General features: G+C 42.6%; 1 protein-coding gene across 4 annotated transcripts; it reads left to right on the forward strand.

The window, feature by feature from the left end:
• The first annotated feature begins 8,821 nt into the window (after positions 1–8,821).
• On the forward strand, positions 8,822–23,519 carry atxn1b (ataxin 1b). 4 transcript variants are annotated; one of them, XM_076889970.1, is made up of 4 exons: positions 12,227–12,605; positions 12,744–13,580; positions 16,137–18,204; positions 19,814–23,519. In XM_076889970.1, exons 3-4 carry the CDS (start codon positions 16,399–16,401, stop codon positions 20,507–20,509), a joined length of 2,502 nt encoding a protein of 833 aa, XP_076746085.1. In that variant the 5' UTR covers positions 12,227–12,605; positions 12,744–13,580; positions 16,137–16,398; the 3' UTR covers positions 20,510–23,519. The 4 variants fall into 4 exon arrangements, with proteins under 4 accessions (XP_076746087.1, XP_076746085.1, XP_004541479.1 ...); XM_076889972.1 differs by lacking the exons at positions 12,227–12,605; positions 12,744–13,580 and adding an exon at positions 8,822–8,895; XM_004541422.3 differs by lacking the exon at positions 12,744–13,580.
• Positions 23,520–25,918: the final 2,399 nt, after the last annotated feature.

Genomic DNA, 25,918 nt, shown 5'->3' on the forward strand with positions numbered 1-25,918 from the left:
CATGCATTAATGATAACGTGTGATTATTGCTGCTTTGTAATAGCTGATTGTAGTCTTATCATTAGCACTAACATTTGGGAGAAATTGAAGCAGAGGAGTAACAAATGGAAAAACACCACATGGCTGGATGGATGGATGATACCACAATATGCAAAATGCCCTATGATCTGTGCAAAGGTGATTGAAGCTGCCGTGGAATCAAAACCACTTAAGATCTTATGATAATTCCTACTAATTGGCCTAATTTAATAACAGATGGCATTATCAAGTGTTTACACATTTAATTATGAGAGCTTATAGAGGAAATGTACTGTGACAATTTCTGCTAAAAAAAATGCATTAATGGACATTTTCTACTCCAGTTTCCTTGATCAAAGACACTGTTAAGCATTTTTTTCTGTGTGCTAAAGTACCAAAAATGCCTGCTAGATGTGCTGTGATGAAATCTACTGTGTAACTTGATGACAATCTGTAAATGGGCCGACTTCAGTCGTGAGAGGATTACACTGTGTAAAAATGGCAGCTTACTGATCCTATTTTTCTTATTAATAAGACTTTGGCTCCACCTGTTGTACATCTGTTGGTCTTGCAGACATCAGGCTTCTGCCTCTTGTGATGAATCACAGAGATCACTACATGGTAACATGCCTACATTTGTCTCTTTGTGATTTTCATTCATCCTCGCCGAGAACCAATCGCTGTGTGCCCGTGACATGAATCAATCCGACTCTAACAGCAGCTTGACTCAGCTTGTTTTTGAGACGTTTCTCCCATGCTTAGACTTTTCTGGCATGTCACATGTGCTCCGAGGGGACTGTGGAAGCGCCAAGTGTTGGCAACTGTTGACATGGTGATTGTGTTAGGCCCACTAAGTGGCAGTTTCAGCTGACAGCCACAGATGGTACTCCCAGATTACAGAGCGACTCCCCGCCCCCCCTCACATGCGGCTGCCATGCATCATGCCATAGGGAATAGAAAAATGTAGCTTATTGTTGTGAAGAAAGTGTGGGCAGACACTGCCCACGAGTATCACTGTGCTATATTCTGATGAGTGAGTGTAGCTCAGTTTGGAGTTGAAGCGTTTTTTGTAATTGATTTTATTATTGACATCTTCTGGCTCGCATCCAAAAAAAGAGTGCAAGAGACAGATTTTAGGAAAGCTCAAGGGGACATTTATCCCTGTAGTTAATGGCAAATTTTTGTGTTTAACTTCTTAATATTTTACAAAACCTCTCAGCTGCCGAAGTAAATGAAGACCTTGCAATCGCTTGTAGTTAGAAATACTCCTGGCATTAGTATGTAAATCCCACTGATGATCGCCTACATTTCCATAAATGGAAATGTGCCACTAAGCATGGAAGTGCTGGAAGAGATTCCTCATGTAGCCTCGTAAAAATAAATTTAAATATCAATTTTTAAAACATGAAAGGAAATAATGGAGGTTAGAGGAGGTGAGCTGGGTGCAAAAATGTATCGCTCATAGTATATTTATGTTGTCATGCCCTGCTTCAGAAATCTACTTCCTACCTGTCACATGCCATTCGTTATCAACCTGATGTGTCCAGCCTGAGTTCCTGCCACTCTGTCTGGCTCTTTTAACAAGGAAGTCATGTACAGGCTCACGGATTTCTCAGACAGCCATGTACAAGCCAGAAGGAATGAAGTAAACAGTCTGGGCTCAACTAGACTAAAATATTCCCTAAGTTTGTGTCCTTACACTCATTATTTGGTCATTAGATCCTCCGCAGTGGCAGGTGGTGCTGCTGCTCTTCACACACAGACAACAGCAGCAGGCTCCAGGTGTTTTGAAGTCGTGAAAAGGTGCTGTGGGCTGAAATAGTGCTCGCTGCTGATGCTTTTCCTCTCTGGTGTGTCTGTGCCTGTTGGTATTCCTCTCAAGTGGCATCAGTAATTACAGGCTGGCTGGGTTCTACCTGAGTGGAAAGGGCTGTTGATGAAGAGGAGACCTGTTGACTGGGGAGGGAGATAAGTGACTGCTCTAACGGATGTCATAAGGCAACACATATTTCATGGGCACATTCACACACATAAAAACTTTTGCTGGCTCCTAATGTCGCTACCTACATGCACAGAATTTATTCAGCTGCGCAGATCAGCACTTATCTAATGGTTTCTCATTTAGTTTATTGCTTTTTAAAAACTTTACATGTTACTACTGGAGAAAAAAATGTCTGAGAGAACTAACCTTAATGTTTAACCCTATGTTTTGGCAAAAAGAAAAGAGATTTCTGGGGAAACAAATAAGGGTTGTTTCATATAAAATGTCCGTTTTTAATGGGCTATAATGGAAAATAGTTATTAGTTATTGGAAAAAGAGCTTTCTAACCTCTGTGGGATTTACTTGGCTAATTAACGGTAAATCAAATGCACACACTGGCTATTTTGTTCAACTGCTCGTTAATGCAAATATCTAATTAGCCAATCACATGGCAGCATCTCAGTGTATTTAGGCATTCATATCTGGGTGTTACGAAACTGCTGATCTACTGGGATTTTCCCACGCAACCATCTCTAGGGTTTACTGATAGTGGACTGAAAAAGAGGAAAATATACAGCAAGTGGGTAAAAATAGTAACTCAAATAACTACTCATTACAACAAAGGTATGCGGAAGAACAGCACTGGAATAATGAGGCTACATTTTATACAGGCTCACCAAAATTGGACAATAGAAGTGTTGCCTGGTCTGATGTGACTAGAATTTTGCTGCGACATTTGAATGGTGGTTTCAGAATTTGGCATAAACATCATGAAAGCATGACCTGCCTTGTGTGTGCAGGTCAGGCTGATGGTGGTGGTATTAGGATGTTTTCTTGGCACACTTTAGGCCCCTTAGTACCAACTGAGTATTATTTAAACACCACAACCTACCTGAGTGTTGTTGCTGTCCCTTTACGACCACAGTCTGCCCATCTTTGTAAAGATCATTGTAGGGTCTTTACCTTACCTTAGAGCGCTTTGAGGCAACTGTTGTTGTGATTTGGCACTATATAAATAAAATGGAATTGAACTGAACTGAATCTTCTTCACACGTACCTAATCACATTAAAACCATCAAACAATCTGTAGGTCACTTTTTGTGGCACCTGTGATTGGACTGGGATAATTTAATTTAGCGGTCGAGTCGTTGCCCTGGGCTGTTTTTACAGAGAGGTTTGGGGACTGAACAATTGAATTTTTAAACTTTTTCAAAGCAGGCTGTTATTTTTATTATATGTCTTACCTTGAAGTACATGTAGTTGCCACCTCTACCCAGTTCTTGTAGTTATTTTAGACAACTGTAATAACAGTGACGCTGCACTCAGTGGCCCTTTGCTCAAAAGAAGAGTGGTTTGAATATTTTTATTTATTTATTTTTGTTTGTATTGGAATTTTAATGGCATTGGCTCAATAGCTTACATACAGTCGATTAGTCTGATCAGCAGTTTACTATTTTAGGTTATTTCCTTTTACAGTTCCAATAAATGAACAATTAAAGGGCTTTCTAGGATAGTTGAAGAATAAGAATGCGTATGATGTGAACTCATTTTCCAGAATAGTACATTGCCTGTGCAGGAGCTCATTTTCCTGTTATAAAAATAGATGTGAATATGAGGCGCGTACAAACTCAAGATGAGTGATATAAAAGCATACAGAGAGACTGTGAGTGTGTGCATTGAAATGAAGCAGTACAGCATTCATACCATTTTCTGTGACATAACAGCGGGTTTCTGGGTTTGTGTTTCTGAATACAGTAGATTTCTGCTCTAGGCAGTGAGTGGCTTGAGTTGTCAAGACAACCATGGATACTGCAGAGAAATTCAGCCTTTTCTCTCTTTCTTAGATTATGGTGGTATAGAGCAAAATCAGATGGAAACTCCTTCATGTTTGGTGAGAAGCTGAAGGGTAAAAAAATATGTCTGTCTCGCTGGTATCATTTAGAAAGCCACTTGTCTTTTTGTGGCTTACTTGTGACTTCGGTTTCCTTTATCTCAAGAGAGTGTATCTTGGTTACATGTCAGCAATTCACTGGGCTAAGATCAAATGCTAAAACAGTTGCTAAATATAATTAGAATAAAAAGAAGAGCGTGTACAGTCATGTGAAAAAGTAATTTTTGTATGTCACAATGTTTTGGCCACAATGCACAACATATCAGCACGAACACCTCATACTAACTCTTAAGCACGGTAGTGGTGGGATAATGAATTGGGTTTGTTTTGCAACCACAGGACTCTCTTCTAGAATCAAATGTGAGGCCGTCTGTCCTAAAGCTAAAGTAAAGCTTGGCAGAATTTGGGTCATGCAACAAAAGGATAGTGATCCCAAGTGCAGCAAATCTACGAGAGTATAGCTGAAAAAGAAAAGAATCGAGGTGAGGCAATCGCCCAGTCAAAGTCCAGACCTCGAAATGCTGAAGTGGAACATGAAGAGAGGTGAGCAATAAACAACAACATGCCCACAAACCTCAATGAACTGAAACGCTGTACAGAAAAATGGGCCAAAATTCCTCTGCAATGATGTGAGAGACTGATAGTCATACCGAAACTGCTGGGACGCCCACTCCCGCAGAAGGTCCTGTTAGAAGCTACTGAAGCATGTGGGGTACACGCGACTGCATAGTGCTGCAAAAACGTTCTTTTTCACATGACTGTAGCTGGGCTTTAAGTTAGTTAGATGAGCATAATCTGCAGCTTTTTGACTAAATGTGTTTATTAAACTCTTTAGTTCAAAAGGGGTCATGAATATTTCATAAATTTAATAACAGTAAATTTTGAGAGTTTTACATTGCTTTAATCTGATTCCATATGCCTGTGTTTATAACATTTAGTCATATTGGGATTTGCTGGATGGCATAAGGCAGTTTAAAGCATAAGGCAGAGACAAATGGCAACATACTGAAGTATCTATCCAGCTCTGAGCTACAGCTCAAGAGTCACAGAGGCTGATGAACAGCCCCCTGCTGTGTGAGTTTGGTATTGAGCCTACAGTCCAGTATGACGGGAGGAGCTGGCAGTCTGTCACTGGGGTCACTGAGGTCACTTCAGTCCATGATGGATTTCTTGACAGGAATATTCAAATGTTGTGCTCATAACAGAGGAAATGTGTCTGTAGTAACTTTGACTCTGTCGTAGTGATAAATATAAGAAGACTGTGTTATTAGGGGAGGTTATTACTCATTACTCTTTCCTGTCTTGGCTCACAAACCACCCAGCAAAACACTTGCGAATGTCTTTAGAAACTGCGATTAAAAGGCCAACATTAACTTTACTTCCTGGCTCCACAGTGTGCTTATTTATTTATTTATTCACAATTTGGTGTCTTTCTGATTCATTTGGTTCGAACCCCACTGAGCTCCTGCAGTGGCTGTATTCCTCCTCCACAAATCACTCCCACCCAATCCTTTAGTTGCCTAAACTATGTTCTGGAGATGTGCGTAAGCAGTGGCTTGCTATTTTCAGCTGAATGAAAAGAGTCTTGGCACTTGGACTCAGGATGAAATCTGTTTTGTTCTGCTGAATTTGGCTCCCACCACATGCACAGTATCTACATGAAACAGAGTTAAAGAACTCAGTTTAATTGTGTCCTGCAGTAAAACCACCACCATCTGACTGAGAGGAATGACTTTTAGAGTGATGTTTTGTCGCCATGGGAATCTGTCGTATATAACGATGGCAAAAATAAACCCATTTTGATAGAATGCATTTGTTTGATGTCTGTTGAAAATGTTAATGCTAATCTTTCTGATCTTTCTGATGTAACAGGTTGATTAAAAGGTTGTCTACTCCTCCACATCAAGCATCAGCTGCTTAAACTATGAATCATTTTTTAGCTCTTGTGTTTTGTAGGGAAAACCTTCAGACCCTGAATCAACAAAACATTTCCTAAAATCTACAGCTGACCTTGACACTATGAAAAGTTTTTTCAACAGCTTATTTTTTTTTAAATGTGCTTATTTATTTATTTTTTTTACAAAGACCCAGGGTAACATTTTTTTTTGAAACATTTCAGTGCTTCATCCTCTCGCTTACACGTCATTCCTTTCATCTTTAGATACCCAAGGACTCTGTTCAAGGTCACTGTGAGCACAACAATTGCTCTATTGTAATTAAACCTCCACTCCTGTGATAATCTCTCACAGAAGCCCAAAGTGTACAATATCCCCCGTTCAAAACAGTGAAAACTGAGTCGATTTAATATTCGCACACCTCTCACGAGAGCACGCAGGACCCAAAACAAGAGGACGGGTCGGTATCGCCTGCCTCGTGGACCTGCTGTCCCTTTTTGCTCTTTTCATTAACTGCTAAATTCACTGGCTTTCAATAGGCTCTTTCAGCATGTCATGCTACACCACCACTGAGCTACAGCCACGTTGCCACCCATCTTTCTTAATGGGGACTGGAGACTGTGGAGCTGCCTTGTTGCCATGGCAGCAAGCGCTTTCACATTCTCCCCACATAGAGTGGAGTATGCATGTTGTCCTTCCAAACTGGAGCGCGCCACAGCAGAGACAGGTCTGCTCTCAGACAGGACTGAGCCAGGGTTATTTACCTCCTGCTCTGATACCAACTGCCCTCCTAATCCCACCACCCACACTCCACTTTCCATTCTCGTCATTACTTATGCATTCCCTGTGGCTGCTCTCTCACAGAGAACTTTGCTCCAACAGGTGCTTTTTAAAATATTTCTTAAAGCTTGCTTGTTATTTTTCACAAGGGTGTAGCAGTGAAGTGGAACTAGTCATTGGGGGCTAGGAACTTATCTATTGTTTAGATGTTGTGAAGGAGCCTTAAAATGAAATAAAAAGTCTGGGTTTTAACTGCATTTTCCCCATCTTAGTAAAGATAATGTTAAGAATAATACATCAGTAGCCCTTTGAGTGACCGGTAATCTCCCCAGGGTGTTCCTGGCATTATACACCTTGTATCTGTTGCTGACTTTAGCTCCCCTACAATCCTCTAAAAGATAAGAAGGTCCACGGGTGAATAAATCAGGTTTGTATTATTAATAGTTTATTTAATTCATGTTACTAATATATCTCCAACAATATAAGGTAATACCAACATGGTAAATCCTGAAATTAGAGGAGTTGGGATGTTTAGTTTAGTTGTTGTATAGTTTTCAATTGTTTTGCTTGAAAATATTAATCAGTTATCAAATTTGATTGTTATTTCCTGTCCATCAGTCCACCAAGGAATCTGTTCAAGGTCACTGGGAACACAACAGCTGTATTGTAATTAAACCTGCATGGGGACATGTGCATGTTTAAAGCCAACATTTTCATGTAAAACTAATGAAGCCTTAAAATGCTGACAAAAAAATTATAAAAGGCTGGCATAGAACATATAGGTAAAACAAAATATTGGTTTTTTTGCAAACCTCCTTATAACACAGTAATAGGGGGTTTATTACAAGCATAGAGTGTCTAACGAGTGCTGAAAAGAAAGTAACCCAATTACCATTCAGAAGTATTGTATTTTTATTTAATTTTGCATGCTACTTCATCTTATTATTAATGTGACACTTTCCACCCCACTCTGTTCCCCTGTACAGGTGGCGTTTTTGATAAGACTACTTTTTCAGACAGCTGATTCATATATTTGTTTCTTCTAGGCTGGCCTATTATACATTCTTTCTATAATGTTTTTCTAAAAGTTCCCTGAAAAAAAGCCTGCAGATGGTAAAAAAATGTTGCAGTGAGAGTACTGACCGGGGCTACAAAGACAGATCATATTTCTCCCATATTGGCTTCTCTTTATTTGCACCCTTTAAAAAAATGACTACTTGAATTTAAAATCTTTCTTCTCACATAAATAGCATTGAATCCCAATAGAGCACTTCACTCTCACACTGCTGACTTAACTGTGGTTTCTCGAGTTTCTGAAAGTAGAATGGGGGGCAGATCTTTCAGCTTTCATGCACCTTTTCTGTGCAACCAGCTCCCAGTTTACACTGGGGAGACAGACAACATCTCTATTTGTAAGATTAGGTTTAAAACTTTGCTTTTTGATGAGTCAGGACTGGATGTCATGACCCCGAACTGTAGTTTAGTTATGCTGCAATCAGCTCAGACTGCTGGGGACTTTCCATGATGCACTGACCCTTTCTTCTCCACCCTCTCTTTTCACCACCCACATAATTTACTACTGCTTGCTATAAAGTTTTGTCTTCTCTCTCATGTTTGTGTTCTGTCCCCGTTTCACCAAGCCGTCCTTTTTTTCTCCCTAACCGGTCCCGGCAGATGTCTAGCTGCCTTCCCCCCGATGCTGGCTCTACCAGAGGTTATACTTCCTGTCAAAAGGGAGTTTTCCCTTCCCACGATCACTAAGTGCTTGCTCATAGGGGATTTTATGATTATTTTCCCTCTAACATTTTTTATGTGTCTTTTACCTTGCTGTATAAAGCAAGATGATGTTGTAAGTCGACGCTATATAAATAAAACTGTATAATTTCATAATTCATAATTTTTTGATGGGGGATTTTTGGCTAAATATTTATTGCATTATGTCAGTGCTGTTTTAGCTCTCTGGTTTATCTGAGTGTGACTTATTGTGTGGAACACCTATACCTGCTTTGGACAGATGTTCTGGGGAACATTTTGAGAAACGATAAATGACCTAATGGCTACAAAAACAACTCACTATGGAAAAACAAACAAACAAACAAACAAACAAACAAACAAACAAACAAACAAACATTTCGTTTCCCAAATCATGTGACCATTTGCATCGTGCAGGCTTCCCCTTAGTTGTGTGTAGTAGAAGCGCTTTTGCATGTCTGGACATGCCTTCCGCAGTAGTGGATGCTCACTTATGCCCGGTAAGTGGTGTGGATGCAGGACAGAATGCGGGTAATGATGCTTGGATAATTGTTTCTTCGACACCCACCAGGTTCAAGGTAGGCCTAATATGATGCATCTCTTTACATTTAAAGCTCAACCTTGAAAGAGTTGCCCCAGAACTTAAATTGGTACTTGGACATGTTTGGCTTTGGAGTGAAGGTCATACAGCGTTATTGCCCACAGCAAGTGGAACCCACTTGAGTTTTCACGGTTTTTTTTCCCTCGCTGAAAACTACTGAGTGCGTGAGTAGGAGAGAGCGTAGACTCAGTGTATAGGAACATGTGTGTGTTTACAAATGAAAGGGTACGTTGTTTATTTTGTTAGAACGATGATATGCTGCTGCTAAAATCACTATCTATTACTAGTGCAAGTACTCCAGGACTAGTACTGTCGCTACTGCACTACTACAGTGTAAACATTTGGTTTCATGCACTCACTCTCATTATGTGTGCACCATACTGAGAAATGTTGCTTAGACTGTGCAGCTAGGCTAGCAAAACAAACATATCGGGTTGGACCACAATAATCAGCATCCGATATTATTCAGTGTCTGTGAAGATGTCAACAGGGACTCAATATTCTGATCTGTGGTGAAAGCTTTCCCGACATACTAATGCAAGGAAGCCTTTGATCGAGATACAAACAGCCAGACACATTTGAAAGCTCTGTCTTTATGCGACTTCACGCTTGATGTGATCTCCTCTATACACTGCACATTTATTTCACCCCATGCAACTTAAGCTGGATTTGTGAATTCTCGGAAGGCAGCGTGTCAGATCACTTGTCTGACATTAATTCTGACCTTCAGTTTACAGTGAGCCATTTTATGGCAGTGCAAACCTCTGTTTGTTGTTGATGCTTGTTTCACAGCGGTTTCGGTTCCCTTTCTGTGGGGATAGTGTTGGTCCTGAGGTTTACATTGGCTTGGCAGCGTCTTGGTAGTAATATCAGTCATTGTAGGAAGATGAGGCTGTACCCCTTTGGCAAGAAAGACACACTGCAAGTTTATTTTCTTTTTCTCTCAGGTTCAACAGCTGGAAAAACACAGCTTCAGTTTGTACATTTGGCATGTGCTTCTGCATGCCTGTGGTCATTTGTATCTCTGTCTTCCAGCTCGCTGAAGCTTCTGGCAATATATTAGGGTTTAATGTCTACATGGAAAAGTATGCATTTATGGTTTCACCCATGCAACACAAAAATTACAACTTTATACATATATATATTCATAGGTCCCACATCCTTTTCCTGCAACACTGGGATTGCAAATATCTGTAACACTGGGATTACATTTGCAGTAGCATTCCAACAGTTCCCTATTCTCATCGGTTGTGATGCCTTCTTGTTCCACTAGCTCACTTCTCATCAGAATGTCCTGGTTCCTTAACACGTGCAGCTGTGTTCAGTCATATTCTTCTTGATTGTACCGAGGTAGACTTGGGGGGCCTTGCCAGATGCCACAAGCCCTGGTTAGGATTTGAACTCCTGACCTACAATCAAGTGACGCCCTATGAGGAAGCACTTGGTGACAGTGGGAAGAAAAAAACTCCCTTTTAACAGGAAGAAACCTCCAGCAGAATTGGGCTCAGAGAGGGGCAGCCATCTGCCACCATTGGTTCTGTATAAGTTCTATATAAGAAGGACTCATGCAGGCTGGAGAAACTGATCAGGAAGGCTAGCTCTGTGGTCGGCATGAAGCTGGACACTCTGGTGACACTGGCAGAGAAAAGGACACTAAAAAAACTGCTGGACATTATGAACAATGCTGGGCATCCTCTGCACACGGCCATTAACAACCAGAAGAGTCTGTTCAGTGACAGGTTGCTTCTCCCCAAGACAAGAACTAACAGACTTAAAAACTCCTTTGTCCCACACGCCATCAAACTGTTTAACTCCTCTCTGGAGGGGAGAGGGAGGGGAAACAGGAGGACAAAGGAGGGGGAAACAACAAAGCTGTAGTGCCTCTTCACCTCACTGTGCAATACCTTGTGCAATACTTTTTGTAAATAGTCAATGGTGCAATAGACTCAATACTTGAAATGTGCAATTCCCTTCGTATATTTTATTTATATTTGTCTCTGTATTTATATATGTGTGTGTGTGTGTGTGTGTGTGTGTGTGTGTGTGTGTGTGTGTGTGTGTGTGTATATAATATTCTGTCTGTAACTGTAACTTCTGTCGGTGCTGTGCTTTTGGAAAACGAATTTCCCAGAGGAACCCACCCGAGGGATTAATAAAGTTCTATCTTATCTTATCTTATCTTATCTTATCTTATCTTATCTTATCTTATCTTATCTTATCTTATCTTATCTTATCTTATCTTATCTTATCTGTATAAGGGGAAGAAGAGAGGAGAGAAGATACACTGTGGAAGAGAGCCAGAGATGAGTAATAACTAATGATGAAAGAGTGGTGTGTAAAAACACAATGTGCGAAAAAACGTGAGTGAAGAAGAGACACTCAGTGTATCATAGGAAGCCCTTGCAGGCCAAGGCCTATTGCAGGCTAAGTAAGGGAGAATTCAGGGTCACCTGATCCAGCCCTAACTATAACATAATATATATATATATTTGTGATTTTGCCTGTGTAATACTGGGCTTATTGATGCAGTAGAAATGATTTGCTGTATTCTATAGCCTGTTTTTTCCCCCTCATTCAGCATCCTCTAAGAGCCTCCCCTGCTTGCCTCACCTACAGAGGCCCAGGAAGCTGGCTGGTCTGGTGCTGAGTGCCTCCTTGTCTTTCTGTTGTGAACTGCACAGGATATGCAGGAAGCCTTGAGGAGGGCCCCGGTGCCAACTGGCCCTCCCTGCCTGCACCAAGGGAAATATCTTTGGGGAGTCCTGGGGAGACCTATGGTGGGTGTACTCTGAGCCATTTTGCAGCTGAATAAAGGCTGAGAAAGTAAACTGTAGACCAGCTCATAGGGCAGATTAGGAGATTTGGCTCTACAAGAGGAAAAATGCATATGAAAATGAAAAAGTGCAAGGCGGAGCATTAACAAAGCTTTAGTGTACTGAGCACCACAATCCTCCCCTGGCTTGTGTGTGTCTGCATGTATGTTTGCAACATTAATATCCCACGGTTGTTCTCATCCATGCAGTATCTGCCTGTGCAAACCCTTTCTGAATCTCCAGCTCTCCCTCCCTCGCCCTCCGTCTGTTGCGCCCTCCCCCTCCCTGCTCTCGCTCTCTCTCTGTGTGAGCGTAGTCTGGGCGCTGAGCCAAGTAGAGTGTGTTTTTTTGAATGAATACCTGATGCGGCTGATGAGGCTGGCTGGGGGAGGAGCTGTGTCAGTGGAGTACTGCGAGAGAAAGAAAGAGGAGGGAGGGAGAGGGAGAGGGAGAGAGGCAGAAACACACACTGAGTGAGAGAGAGAGAAAGCGAGAGAGAGAGAGAAGCAACCAAGCAGAGAGGGAGCTGGCGGTCTGGTGGCCTTGCATAACACACGTTAGAGCAGCCTTGCACGTAGGTCTTGGTGTGAGCTCTAGAAGTGGGGAACTTCCTTTACCGTCAGCTCGTTGCAGGGGCAGCATACCCTCCAAAAACCGGAATTCAGAGGCAGAGACAGAGAGAGAGGGGGAACGAGAAGGAGGCAGAACAGGAGCAGCTTTACAGCACAGGCTCCAGGAGAGGAGAGCAGCACAAAGGAGAGAAACGGGAAGAGGAGTGCTACTAGGAAACACGTCTCTAACACAGACGCACACGCGCTGACAGGCAGGAAGAATCCTCGGACATGCTCTGCAAGCAGTGGCTGTGGTGAGACTGGTGAGCTATTCTTAGTACTTTAAACAGAGGAGAGGAGGAGGAGGGGGGGGGGGGGTCTCTCTTTTCTTCTTGATTTGTGGCATAGTAGTATTTTCTGCCCTGCTACTACACTCATGCGCTCTCACTGTCATCCTTAAGCCCCCCAGAGGCTACAGCTACAGCCACAGCATCAGTCCCACTGATCTGACCACAGTCACAACCAGCCGCTGGGACTGAACAGCAGTGACCACGCTCGTTTGCAGGGGTTCTCGCTGAGAAGGGGACGCATGTATGCATGAACCGTCTGCTGTGTGTCAAGCCGTGATGCAGAACTCTGGAGTCATTGTGAAGACAAACAGCCTGAACCCCAGTGCCTGTTCTTACTGTCTGCTTTAGTCTGCCACACAGTTAAGTCCGCCTCTTAAAGGCACAGGCGGCACTGTTGTACAGAGAAGCGGACAGTAAAATGGCTCTTTTGAATATTAGAAAAAGCAGTACGCTGTATTGATTTTTTTCCCCTGTGCTTGAAGCAGCAGTAGGTGAAGTGAGGTCCTATTTGCGTGCAGCAAATCATAAAACCGAGGCACACATTGTCTTCCACAATACCTCCCCTTTCTGTTTCATGCCAGAGCTCAGATTGATAATGATGTTTTTGTTTTCTATATATAGCCATTTGCTGTGCAGGGTATTCACTAACTGTCTGTGTCTGCTCTAGCAGGTGAGCCATGATGTATAGTCTTGACAACAGGTTCATCACCCCGGGGTCATTGCACTAGCTTTCTGTGTAAATATTTGCCTAGATCTAAAAGATATTGTCATCAAATAATGTCAGTGCCTCTCTGCATAATCTGACTCCAGAGTAATGCTGCTGCTATGAAGCTGTGATCAATGCAAGGAGTAAATAGTAGGTCTAGGAGAAGACTCGGAGCTCTGGCGGAGGAAGTTAAGAGGCGGGGGGACTGGAAGAGCTGGCAACTGCTGCATAAGAGAGGAGATGTAAGTCTGCTCGGGGGGGCCTCTCACCTGGAGACAGCACACAGAAGAGGCTGAATGAAATCACCTCATCCGGACACACACCGCTGCACAAACCTATTTCTGTGGTTTATGTAGCTTTTTGTGAGTGTGTGTGGGAGTATGAAAAAAAGGGAAAGGGTGGCTCCATCACTCAGTCTGAGCTGAAAAGCATCAGTGTGATGAGTGGAACAGAGACAGTTCTGTCCACCCTCTCTCTCTCCCTCTGTTGTCATCCCTCCATGCATGTCTTAAAGGTGTCCGTCCCGGTCCGGGAGACTGACTCGGGGATCCCGTGCTGCGTGGCTCGGTGTGACACTCATATCTTGAAAGCTCGCCTTTGTTCTCCATAGTATCGCGTAGGCCTTATGTTTGTTGGTGTCAGTGTTCTAATAATAGGCTGACGGTGGAAAATCTAGAGAGGTTTTGGCTGCTGAGCCGTATGCGCGTGTGTGTATGTGTAACTGTGTATAGCGAGTACTGTGTCCAGGAAAGGAGAGACAGCTTCCTGTTTTAGTCTGTTGACACTGATGCTGCGTTTTTGTGGCGTTTGAGAATCAAAGCGTGCTGGCTTTGTCTTCCAGTGCTGCTGTGATGATAGGAGGTCCTTGTGCTTCAGATGTGATGTCATTACGGTGTTGACACGGTGTTGCTGAGGTGGGGTTGTTGCCGCCGAGCGATGCCGCACAGTGTCTCTCAGACTATAGCGGCGGCTGCGCCGCCGATGGGGGATCTCTCAGCGAGGCGGGGGCAATGGCGCTCTGATGCTGCAGGCGCTGCTCAATGTGGGTCAGGAGAAGCAGCGTTCTCTGTCTCCTTCTCATTCCCTATTATTCCTCCTTCTTCCCAATTCCTAATCTTCTTTTGTCTCTCCTCTCGCTCCCTCGCCTCCTTCCACATCCTGTCGTTTTGCTTTGCATTTCTCCTTCTCCTCCCCCTCATTCTCCTTCTTTCTTTTTCTGCTTCTGTTTCTATCTCTGCTGTTTCCCCCCCCCTTTGTTACATCTGGTGGCTCTACTTGTCTGCAAGGCTAGATAAATTGCACAGGGGTTGTTGCTGCTTTTCGAGACAGTGACCTTGCCAAAGCTGGTGTCAGGGGTAGATGTGTTTGAGTAAAAAAGGGACCAAGATCGTCTTCTGTGCATTTTCCCCCCCTTTTTTTCTTCCTTCTGTTTTTATGTAACATGTCTGTGGTTGCCTGCTGTAGTAAACCTCGGCCGTAAGATGAAAATACACTTTAGCATTTTCCAATAGTGGAGCTTCTATGAAAGGAATGGAGGAAGAGAAAACGAATGGATGGATGGATGTGTGTGTCATATAGTCCATTTCAGTCATTCCTCTGGCTAATAAACAACTCAGAGTCTTGTGCATTGACCCAGAGATAAGCCTGAAGAAAAAAAAACTATCTCTCAGTAAAAGAAATAAAAGAAACACAGAATATGAGCCAAAATACTGCATGTTATTGTGGTTTGAATTTATGGAATTTGCATTTCCCTCTATGTGCATGTTTTACAGATATCATATCTGCGAGTACAGATGCCTGAATCTAAACTGAACCTTCCACTAGCTACTAACTAACCGACCCCCTACACATCAAACTTTCCTCCCTATTCCTGTGAATAAACACATTGTTTCACTTCTCATTTAACTCAGCTTTCACTCTGCCTCTTGCTAAACCGGGCTGTTACCAAACTCATTCATTGTTTGCTTTCCGTCCTGTATTACATTGAACTTTGATACCCTTTATAAATAAGGTATAGATGAAAAAAAAAAATCAAGGATCTTGCAGAATGTAATACAATCAGTTTTCAAATTGTTGAAATCTTGTGTGCATATTGTTTTTGCTTCATTTTCTAAAGTACTCATGATGCCAAGGTCTTAGACTCTTAAAGTAAAGACAAAAACATATGGTCCTCTGGGGCTGTTTCTCTGTGTGCTGCTATCCCTTCACTCTGCCCTGCTTTCTTACACTAGACCCTGGAGCAAGATAACAGCCAATAGCAGTGCACATGAGACTGCACACAGACACGAAAACACGGCAGTTCTGAAAACTCCTGCCTGGTGAAAACATGAGAAACCCTTTCCACATTATGCAAATGGTGACACACAGCATTGCACTGTATTTTCCTGTGTATTGCTCGTGGAAAGGCAGGCTGAGGGTTGAACTATGACTGACGAGTCTTTGTAGATCCTTGCAGATAGTATTTGGAGTCTACTCACAGAGCGTCATGTAGCCTACACAGACTGCACTACGTGTTGTGTTCAAGCACATAGACCGACACGAATTCCCTGCAATGCTTACACCAGCTACCACCTAGTGGCAAAACATGGAGCAGCAGCTTCACAAACATGGAAGCAAGGGGGTAGTGGTTTTGTTTTTCTTGTTTCCACCTCTGCAGAGCATTTTGAAAATATGTTTAATAATCGCTGCCTGAGCAGACTGGGATATTTCTACAGTGCCATTAGACGAATGAGATTTAATTCTAATTTCAGTTTATTTGTTTAGCACAAATGCTGACGTTAGCTTCTCTCTGCCTTCAGATTCCCATTGACATTGTGGAAGAGGCGGCTCGATCAGAGATGATTCCTCATGAAGTCTTTGGGGCTCATTTTGTGAGCAGGAATGGCTCCGTCTTCTCCGGTGTGAGACCCTGAACAGTGAAAACAAACAACAGAGGCAGAGTCACCAAGCCCAGAGAGGCTGGCCCTGCATATAACCACTGAGGGGAGGTGAGATAGAGAGAAAGTAGCCTCAGAGGGACCTAGAAGCAGTGCCAGGGAATATTAAAACTGCAGCGGCACAATGAAATCTAACCAAGAGCGAAGCAATGGATGCCTTCCTCCTAAGAAGCGTGAGATCCTGGCTATGGAGCAGAGGCCAGTGGTAGTAGCAACAGCAACACCACCTGCTGCAGTTGCGTCTGATAGTCCCCACACAGAAAACCTAGCATGGCTGGCCAGTGTAGCCAGTGAACGCTGCAAATCCAGGGAAGTAGATAGCCCTAGATGTCCCATCTCCTCTGCTTCCTCCTCTTCTCCCTCTACTTCTATTCCTTCTTCAGCCACACCTATATCTGCCCTACCCTTGGCCTCTCTGCCTGCAGTTTACCCCGCAGCCCTACCCCAGCAAGCTGGAACAATCCAGTTTGCTCAACTGGGACCCAATGTTCAGTTCATCAGCTCTGGGCCCTATGCAGGATACATATCCTCTCATATTATTTCAACAAATGCTAATACTGTGCAAAACAGCTCGACCATAGTCGGACAGCGTCCCCAGCTGGATGGTTACACCACTGCCCTTATCTCGCCCAACACCAAAGGGGAGCAGCAGTTTCAAATAGGCCTCTCCCCCACTGAACTGGCCCCCGTGTCACTCCCAAGCTCTCCTCAAGTCACCAGCCAGTACATCCATCTGGACAGCAGAGCACCTCTGACTGTCAGCGGAAATGCCGTCGCCTCACCTACGGCCCAACTTCAGCTCCACCCTCACACAGCCGTCCTCCCCCAGACGCTTACGCTTGCTCCTTCCCAGCTCGTGGTCCAGTATGCAGATGGTTCTGCTGGAAAGAAACCAGAAGGGCACGCTAAGGCTGTGCTGAATGGGGAAGTGGAAGCAGCCAAACAGGCAAAAGCCACTAGTCAGCCAGCAAACCATCAGCAGGTGCAGAGTTATGAGGCCAGACATATCCTCCTACCTGCTGACTATGGCCAAAACCCTGCAGGACTCCAGACCTCTTTGGTGCTTGTGGCCCAGCCCAACCATGGAGTTGAGCACGAAACTGGCTCAAATAAGATCTCTTTAGTCCAGACTGAGAAAGGAGGGATTTGCTTGGGAAAGCCAGTGTCCAGACCTTCGTCTTTTGCCTCCTTTTCTTCGTCAGAAGTGGTGAAGTCTGTTGCTCCACATACTGTCATCCAGACCACTCTACCCCCTGACGAGATGCCAGCCAGTCTCTACTCTTCCACACAGGCACCGATCATTGGCTATATCACAAGTGCAAACCAGCATACTGTCAGCTACCACGCAGCACTGCCTCCGCACCTGGTCATCCCGAGTGGTCAGTCCCTTCTCATTCCAGTCAGCAGTTCCAATAACTGCACAGAAATGGAGGTTAGTCGTACTGTAAGTGCCCTCACCTCCACTACTACCCCTCAGATATCCACCGCCATGCCTCATGCCTATCTGGCCACAGCCCTGTCCAAGTGTGAGGCACTAGGGCCAGATGGAAATCAACCACCCAACGCAGTTGCTCAGGCTCCAGCATTGTCAGTACTGCCTTCAAACCCGATTCCTGCAGTGGTGGCTACTCCCTCCCCGACTCCCACTCCGGTTCCCGCTTCTGTCCCTGCTGCCATCCAGGCCTCCCCCTCGGTTTCCGCTTCCGCCTCTCCTGTGGCGCTTCCTCCTTTCTTCATGCGGGGCTCCATCATCCAGCTGGCCGATGGAGAGCTGAAGCGTGTGGAGGACCTCAAGACAGAGGACTTCATCCAAAGCGCTGAGATTAGCAGCGAGCTCAAGATTGACTCCAGCACCGTGGAGCGTATTGACAATGGTCAAAGTCCTAATGCTGTGGTTATACAGTTTTCTGTAGGAGAGCTCAAAGCCCAGGTAAATGATGTCACATTCATTTTATTGTTTATTTTTTAAGAGTCTTTGCAATCTCTAGTCTTTGGCACCCCCTGGTGAAAATCTCAAAAGATACATTGGCAGCAAAAATCTGTATTGCTTCCAAACAATGAAATCATGAAATCGTTGACAGCATTTCTGTAACAATCCACTTTTGCTTAAAGCAGCAAAGTACTTTAAGCTGCAGTGTTTCAAAATTCATCCATAATTTAGAAATGAATTAAATTTAAATTAAAAACACTCTTCATGCTGCGCATCTTTATTTTCCAAACCTCTAACTCGCTGTTTTAGAACAGATGCTAAAAATAGATTTTACACAACACAGCACTATATTTGAAAGGCTAAAAGTCATTACTTTTATAGATGGGTGAATCTGGGCATGTTACAGTTGTTTTAAAAGCCATATGGACTTCAGCCTGACTGACTCTAGAGTATTAAGGTCAACAAACGACACCACAGCTAAAATAAATAAATAAAATCTAACATATATATTCCACTTGAGCATGGATTTATATATATATATATATATGTATATATATATATATATATATATATATATATATATATATATATATATATGTGTGTGTGTGTATATATTAAAATACATTATATTGAAAAATGTCACTGCTGCTCAGATTTTGACACTTTAAAAAAACAAACAAACACTTTTTATTTCAGTCAATTCAGTTCAGTTTTATTTATATTGTGCCAAATCACAACAACAGTCACCTCAAAGGTGCTTTAGATCTGTGAGCAAGCACTTGGGTACAGTGGGGACGAAAAACTCCCCTCCTCATGGAGGGCCTGCCATCTGCCTCGACTGGCTGTGGGAAGAAGGGAAAGGAAAAAAAAAAAGCAGACAAGCGAATCATACAGTAGATGTGGCATCACTGTACTCTTTTTAGTTGTTCATTAAGTATGGATTTATGTTAAATATATTATAGAGTGAACAGCTGATGTTTATGCATCATTAACACACACTAAACACAACTTTGTCATGTTTCATTACCGGTGCAAATCTACCAATGCCGTTGACTTAGGCAATCAAGCATTCGTTTTTCAGTTGTTTTTTAATTGTTTTTTTTAATTGTAAGGTAAGCATTTCAACTCCAGGTCCCTATGACTCAATTTTTTCCCCCAATTTCTTTTGCCTTTGTCTCTTTCTTAAGTGAATTATTTGCTGCTCTCAGGGCTCACTTCAATCCAGCTGGCCCAGTAAGCAGTGACAGTTTGACAGTGAGCTACCATCCACCTTACGGGGACCCTGACACTGAAGCAAAAATAGAATCCACCCACTTTAAACTATTTTTTTGGTGTTTTTTCTACTTTTCTTTTATTATTAACATGCTGTATGTATTTGGCTTACGATGGTTTTTGTTTTCCTGTGGTGGACTAGCGACCTGTCCGAGGTATGTCCCACCTCTCACTCCAGGACAGAAAAAATAGACTCCAGTCCCCTTGCAACTTTAAGTTGGATAAGCAGTCCAGAATATAGATGGATCATTGAGGTGGATGCATAGATGGTTAAAGGTTTTCTGTGTGTCTTTTGCAGAAATTTGACTGACTCTGTTGTGCTTGTTCTCCTGTCCAGGTGTGTGTGGAGGTGCTGGTGGAGTATCCTTTCTTTGTCTTTGGCCAGGGCTGGTCATCGTGCTGCCCTGACCGGACCACACAGTTGTTTGAGCTGTCCTGTGCTAAGCTCTGTGTGGGGGATGTGTGTGTGTCTCTGACCCTCCGTGGCATGAGGAATGGTTCTCTAACAGACAGCTCAGCTTTGGGGAAAAAGCTAAAGCCTGGCCACCTCTCTGACTCCTGTCACAACATGGATCCCAATCTAAGGAACAGTATGAGTGCAAACTCTGTGGGCAGTAACAACGGTCTTCTCATGAAGGCTTCCAATGGAGACAGACTGGAGAGGCAGCAGGCCACTGGTCCGGGACCAGGAGTAGAGCTACCAGCAGGATTGGGAATACTTCCAGGACAGGCAGAAGGGATCTACAGAGCTGGACCTGTGCTGGCAATCTCTGGGACTGGAGACATAAGACAGGAATCAGTGAAAACAGACATGTCTACTCTGTCTAAACAACAATGCAGTGAGACAGAGAGACCTGCAGTCCGCAAGAGACGCTGGTCAGCACCGGAGCGAGACCAGACTGAGAGAGCTGAGGACGAGCCTCCCGTGACTCTGCCCAAACCTTCCTTCCTTCCTCACGAGGTCAAAATCAGCATAGAGGGCCATTCACGTACAGGGAGTGAAAGATGCTTGAACAAAAGAGTAGACTGTTGAGAGAATTTTAAACACCTGCAAGATGCGTTGTGTTTAGTCCCCACCCCCAACCTCCTTCTTGTTTCTCTCTATCCAGACTACTGTAATATAAGACTAAGTTTACGCAGTATTTACATGTTTTCTTTTCTTTCATACAAGTCTGATACATATAATTAAGGACAGCGGAGTACCTTCATAAGTGGTATCACACACAAGATCAGTGCAATCAATGCTGAAAGCAAAAATGAATGCAGAGTGAATGTTGAGTACGAATGGCTGGCACACATCTGAGAGTCATTTGGTTTGCGTGTCACATATCATAAGCTGGCTCTCCGTTGGAGATGGACTTTAAACATGGTGGATGCAGGTCAGTTAACCATTTAACAAGAGCAAGCACAAACCCTGACGTCAGTGTTTAGAAAGTTTGGTTGTGATTCACTGTTAATTTGGTGTGTTGTGGTGCAAGGGAGTCGAAGAGAGACCTTCTGATGTTTTGATGAGAACGCTCAGTCATAACAACGATAAACTCTGAGTTTTAGTTGTTTTTTTTTTTCCATGCCGTTACAAATCCATATGCTACTGCAGGTGGCCTTGTCTGTGTATGTGTGTGTGCGTCACTGACTGTTTGTGCCTGAGCGTTGGTCTCTGTGTGTGTGATTTTTTTTTTCCATGTCTGTTAAACAGACCACAGGATTAAAGCGTACATGTTGCTGGAAGCTATGAGCTCAGTTGTTAACCTGTAAATCAAGACTGATAAGGCCTGAATGTAAACCACTCAGTCTGTCCTCAGTACTGACTCGCGTTTGCCACGCCACTCACAAGATAAGGTGACGGCAGCTGCACATAGATGCATTCCTCTGGTAAAGTTCCTTTGTTGACTTTGCCTCAATACCTTGACCTTGAGTTTTAGTCTCATACTTTCAGCGATTGCGTGCTTCACTAAATTACATCTGTCGTTAGCTGTGGCTGCTGTGTACAGTGTTTCAGATCCATACAAACAGAGATAATTCAAGTTTCAGCTAATTCCTGTGTGGATTGAGCCCTAATACTGCAATGCAAAACATAGCTGGCTAACTGCATTAACTAATGAGGCACCCGGAAGACACAGAGCAACATTCATTTGGGGTGTTTTTCAGACAGCCAGGAAGACGTTAAGTCCACTCTATCATACTTTTTAGCTTTTTTTGTAACCACTTCCTGAAGAGTATATCTGGCGCTTGCTAATCTCTGCATCACCAGCTAGTTGCTGAGATGCTTGTCTGCTGTTTGGTGCTGGACGAGTACAAGCTAACTGAAATCAGCTGCCAGTAAGAGTGTAGAGAGTATGTTGCAGGCCACAACTGCACAATATTAAACTGAACGATGCTGAACAGCTCTGTGGCTCTCTTATTATTGCAGTGAGCTTGCTTTCATTACAGAATCTATGGCCTTAGATCTATAGTATGTATGTAGTTCACAGCAGCACATGGTTCTTTGGGTTTTTCTGTTAAAAACCTTAAAGGCGGTGTGCCTTTCTTAAGCCCATACATGTATTTCAGAGCACTGCTGTTCCGATTAAAACAGCAAACTTTACTTTCTGACAGTAGATTAGTGGACATGTTATTTCTTTCCTAAAGAAATATCCTACAATTCATACTCAGGAACAATATATGTCTGTGTGCATGTGAGCAGCCAGTGTATGCTGTGTGTGTGAGTGTGTGTACGGCCTGAAACAATGTTGTTTGTCCACAGTCATGTGTACATGTGTGTTTTGACAGCAGCACTTTGATGAAGCGTCCGAATGGAGTGTGGTGGCGGTGTCCCTCCTACTCAGCTACTATGAGATATTATGAGAATAACTGACTGTTTTTCATCGCATCGCATGTCCTAAAGGTTTATCACTGAGAGAGAGAGAGAAAGCATTATATAGCGGAGCAGGGAATGTAAACACACATTGGGTAAACTTTATTTTTGATGATTTATAGAGCTACTATTCAGAGAAAGAAAGAGAGAAATGCAGAGTTAACTAGCCAGCTAGTGTTGATCATGTACAGTGCATTGTAATCTAGAAAGTGTACAGTGTGTATTTAACCCTTATGTAGCCTATGTACTGTATGTGCCACGGCACCTCCTTCTTCAATCATTCCATTAATGCACCAAAACCAAGTGGTCCTATCGTTTCCGTCACTTCTGGTATTGATCAAATGTCAATGAATGTGCTATACATCTTCATAATTAGGGCCTCCTCAGACGTAGTTTGATTTGCACACTGCAACGTTACAGTATGTGTGAATATGGACTGCAGTTTCTCATAATAGCCATTGAACTCCTAAAAGGGGTTTATTGTAAACCCAAGTAACCAGACTGTTCTGTTTGTGTTTGACTGCTCAGGCTAAACACTGCCCAGTGACTGTTCTCCAAAGCTACGTGGTCTTATATCCTACTCACTGTTACAAAGCAGAGCTCCTGTTTGATCCATTTCCTTTTCCTAGCCTGGCCCATGTTTGTATTTTCCTAAAGCAAATTATTTTTCAACTGTAAGGACTCCATGACACAGGAAAAACATATTTGAAATGTCAAGTTAATGTTTAAAGGAAAAAAGTTTTTTTTTTAAACTTTTTCTTATTGTCAACAAATCTCTTCGCTGCCCCCTGTCTGTGGCATCAAACTATACTCATTTCTACTGAATAGTTGGTGTTAAAGCTAAATCATAGTTTATATTTCATTGGACATAAATTAGGAACTGAACCATATGGACAAAAGTACCAGACCACTGCACATTGGACCTACAGGAGCTGCTCGGCCACGGAAACCCATGCTATGAAGCTCCACTTTTGAATGTTAGTCACGATTTCCTTTGATTACGAATCGTCATGTTTTTTTCACGTGTTTTTGTTGACAATAAGAGAAACATGTTACCAGTCTTAACGTCAAAAGCCCTGCAGAGTCACACAGTTATTGTTGTTAGTCAGTCCTCTACTCAGCTGTGCGTGCTGTGAATTAAATGGTGTGTATTAATAAAGGTAAATAAAGGTGGACATCACCACACTAACGGGGGCGGAGTTTGTACTTGAAAGGTTGGTCTGCACTTGTAACCACACGTGTAAGCGCTTTACTGCAAGTTCAAGACCATTGGTTTCCCCCCACAGCAGCCATTATGACACAAAATGACACGTAAACGCAGAAATCACATGAATTATAACGCCGCACCTAAACAGAACAGATGGTTCATTAATGTCAATAATAACTCCTGCGTTTTCCAGCTAATTCATGCCAGAATGGCTGCTGTGAAGTAGGTCTATATCACACTGTTGGAAAGGTTTAGTAATAATATAGATCCAACCCCTTTAACTCTAATTTATATTCTAAAGATGGGCCCCTTAGAATATGTAATTTTCACAGCTGTTCTGTACAATGTTGAATATGGCATATAGGTGCTGCATTGTGGTGATCTATGGAATTGCACTTTGACATATAGGTGTGTGTGTGCGCGTGTGTGTGTGCGTGGGGAGGGGTGAAAGCGTAACTGATAAACACAAGTAATGTACAGCATGTCTGGGAGGAATTGTACGCTACCTGTACAACATCTCAGCGATTTGTAAATAGCCAAAGTCTTCCATTCTAACGTTGGTATGACCTTGTTGCCAGTGGAGAGGAAAAACACTGATCCCCATGTACAGACCTTTAAAGTGACATTTTATTTCTATAAATACTTCATCATTTATTTGACAAGGATACAAGATACCGCTTCACCTAAGATATTTTCTTTTTGCACCAGCTCAAAAACCCAGGAAATAACGGGAGTCAAAGACTAAAATAAAAAAATAAAAAAAAATTTTTTTTTGTAATTTGGGTCTGTTTGGATAAATCTTAGCTAAGATAGAGTATGTCCTATATGCGTACATTATGTAGTAAGTATCAATAATGTTCCTTTATTTTGATGGTGTTGATATTTGCTAGTCAGAAAACTGTTAAATCTTTACTCCAAATGTTTGATTTTACATTTGATCAAATATATTCAAAGAAATAAAGAGATGATAAAGAATAAATGCAGCACGTGTCTTTTCATGTTTCCTTTCCACAAGATGTCCTTGCTTACCGTATTGTAAGGGTGAAGGTGGGGAGGGGGTGTTTTTGTGTTTGTGAGTGACAGAGGTAGAAGGAAAGGGTCCGTCAGCTGTGTTTTCATGTTCAAATGAGGCTTACCATCTGTGAGAATATGATAAATGTTTCCACTCGAGAGATATCCGATAACGCCTTCGCTTCCACTCTCCTGCTTTGATATTTCTGAACAACGATCTTTCGCATTCTGAATAGCAGTCACAGCGCTGCAGAGAAGCTCTTTGAAGATTGTGATTGCCGAAATCTTTGCTAAATAACACAATCCCATTTCGTTTCTTTCTCATAAAACACTAAATAGTGTGGGTTTAGTGTGGTGCCCATTAAGTCTCAGTTCATATTGAGAACATGCACACATTCATATTAAATGAGCAGATTTACCTCTTGCAGGATATTTTATCAGGAACATCTTCGTGTCCTGAAAACCGAGAACTTGTAGTGTGTATTAAATTTGAAATAGCTGCTCCTTAATGGAGAAACTCCAAGGAGCAACGCTACTCTCAACAGATGTTTTCCTCTTCAAGGTAAGGAACTTCAATGAAGAAATCAGCTTTGGAAAAATAAACTGTATACAGAGTGTCTGTACATCAAACTAGTTTTACATTCTTAGCCACACCCACTTAAATCTTTATCTTTCTACGTGATAAAGAAATGCTGCTGTAGTAAATGAAAGAAGTCTCTCAGTACGGCTTTTTGGCCTTAAACTGTAAGAAATAAACATGGAAAATGACAGAAATTTATTTTTTTAAAGCCACTGTAAAAACACACATTTCTATATTAGATAAAGGAACAAAACAGAAACTTTCTATAATTTAATTGTTTATTTATTACTTATTTACTTGGTTCAGTATGAGAGGCCATAGGTGAGGTCTTCAGAAAGGACGATGCAAAATGTATGAAAATACATTTAAATATCCAAAGTTTATGCCTTCCTCCACTTTTACCAAAGCCACCCCGCAGGCCCCTGGACCTTATGTTGGACACCTCTGACACAGAGTGTTGTAAATAACTGTAAATTAACTATAAAGAGGGAGTTGCTTGCATGTTCTCCCCGCACTTTTGTGGGCTGTCTTAAGGTACTCTGGCTTCCTCCCACAGACCAAAGACTTGCATGCATTTGGTTAATTAGCAATTCTAAACTGATAGTAGGTGTTAACGTGAGTGAGAACAAATGTCTATATGCGCCCTGTTGAATTGGATAAACGGAGTATTAAAAAAATGGATGGATGAACTATAAAGCCCTTTACATGCCATCATTATCCTCTATGCAGAAAGTGTATGGCAAATGCACGGCACGAGATGGCACTGTGTTTCCTTAGATAACATAGTTTC

The sequence above is a fragment of the Maylandia zebra genome, linkage group LG11, assembly GCF_041146795.1.
Source record: "Maylandia zebra isolate NMK-2024a linkage group LG11, Mzebra_GT3a, whole genome shotgun sequence".
Classification (NCBI taxonomy): domain Eukaryota; kingdom Metazoa; phylum Chordata; class Actinopteri; order Cichliformes; family Cichlidae; genus Maylandia; species Maylandia zebra.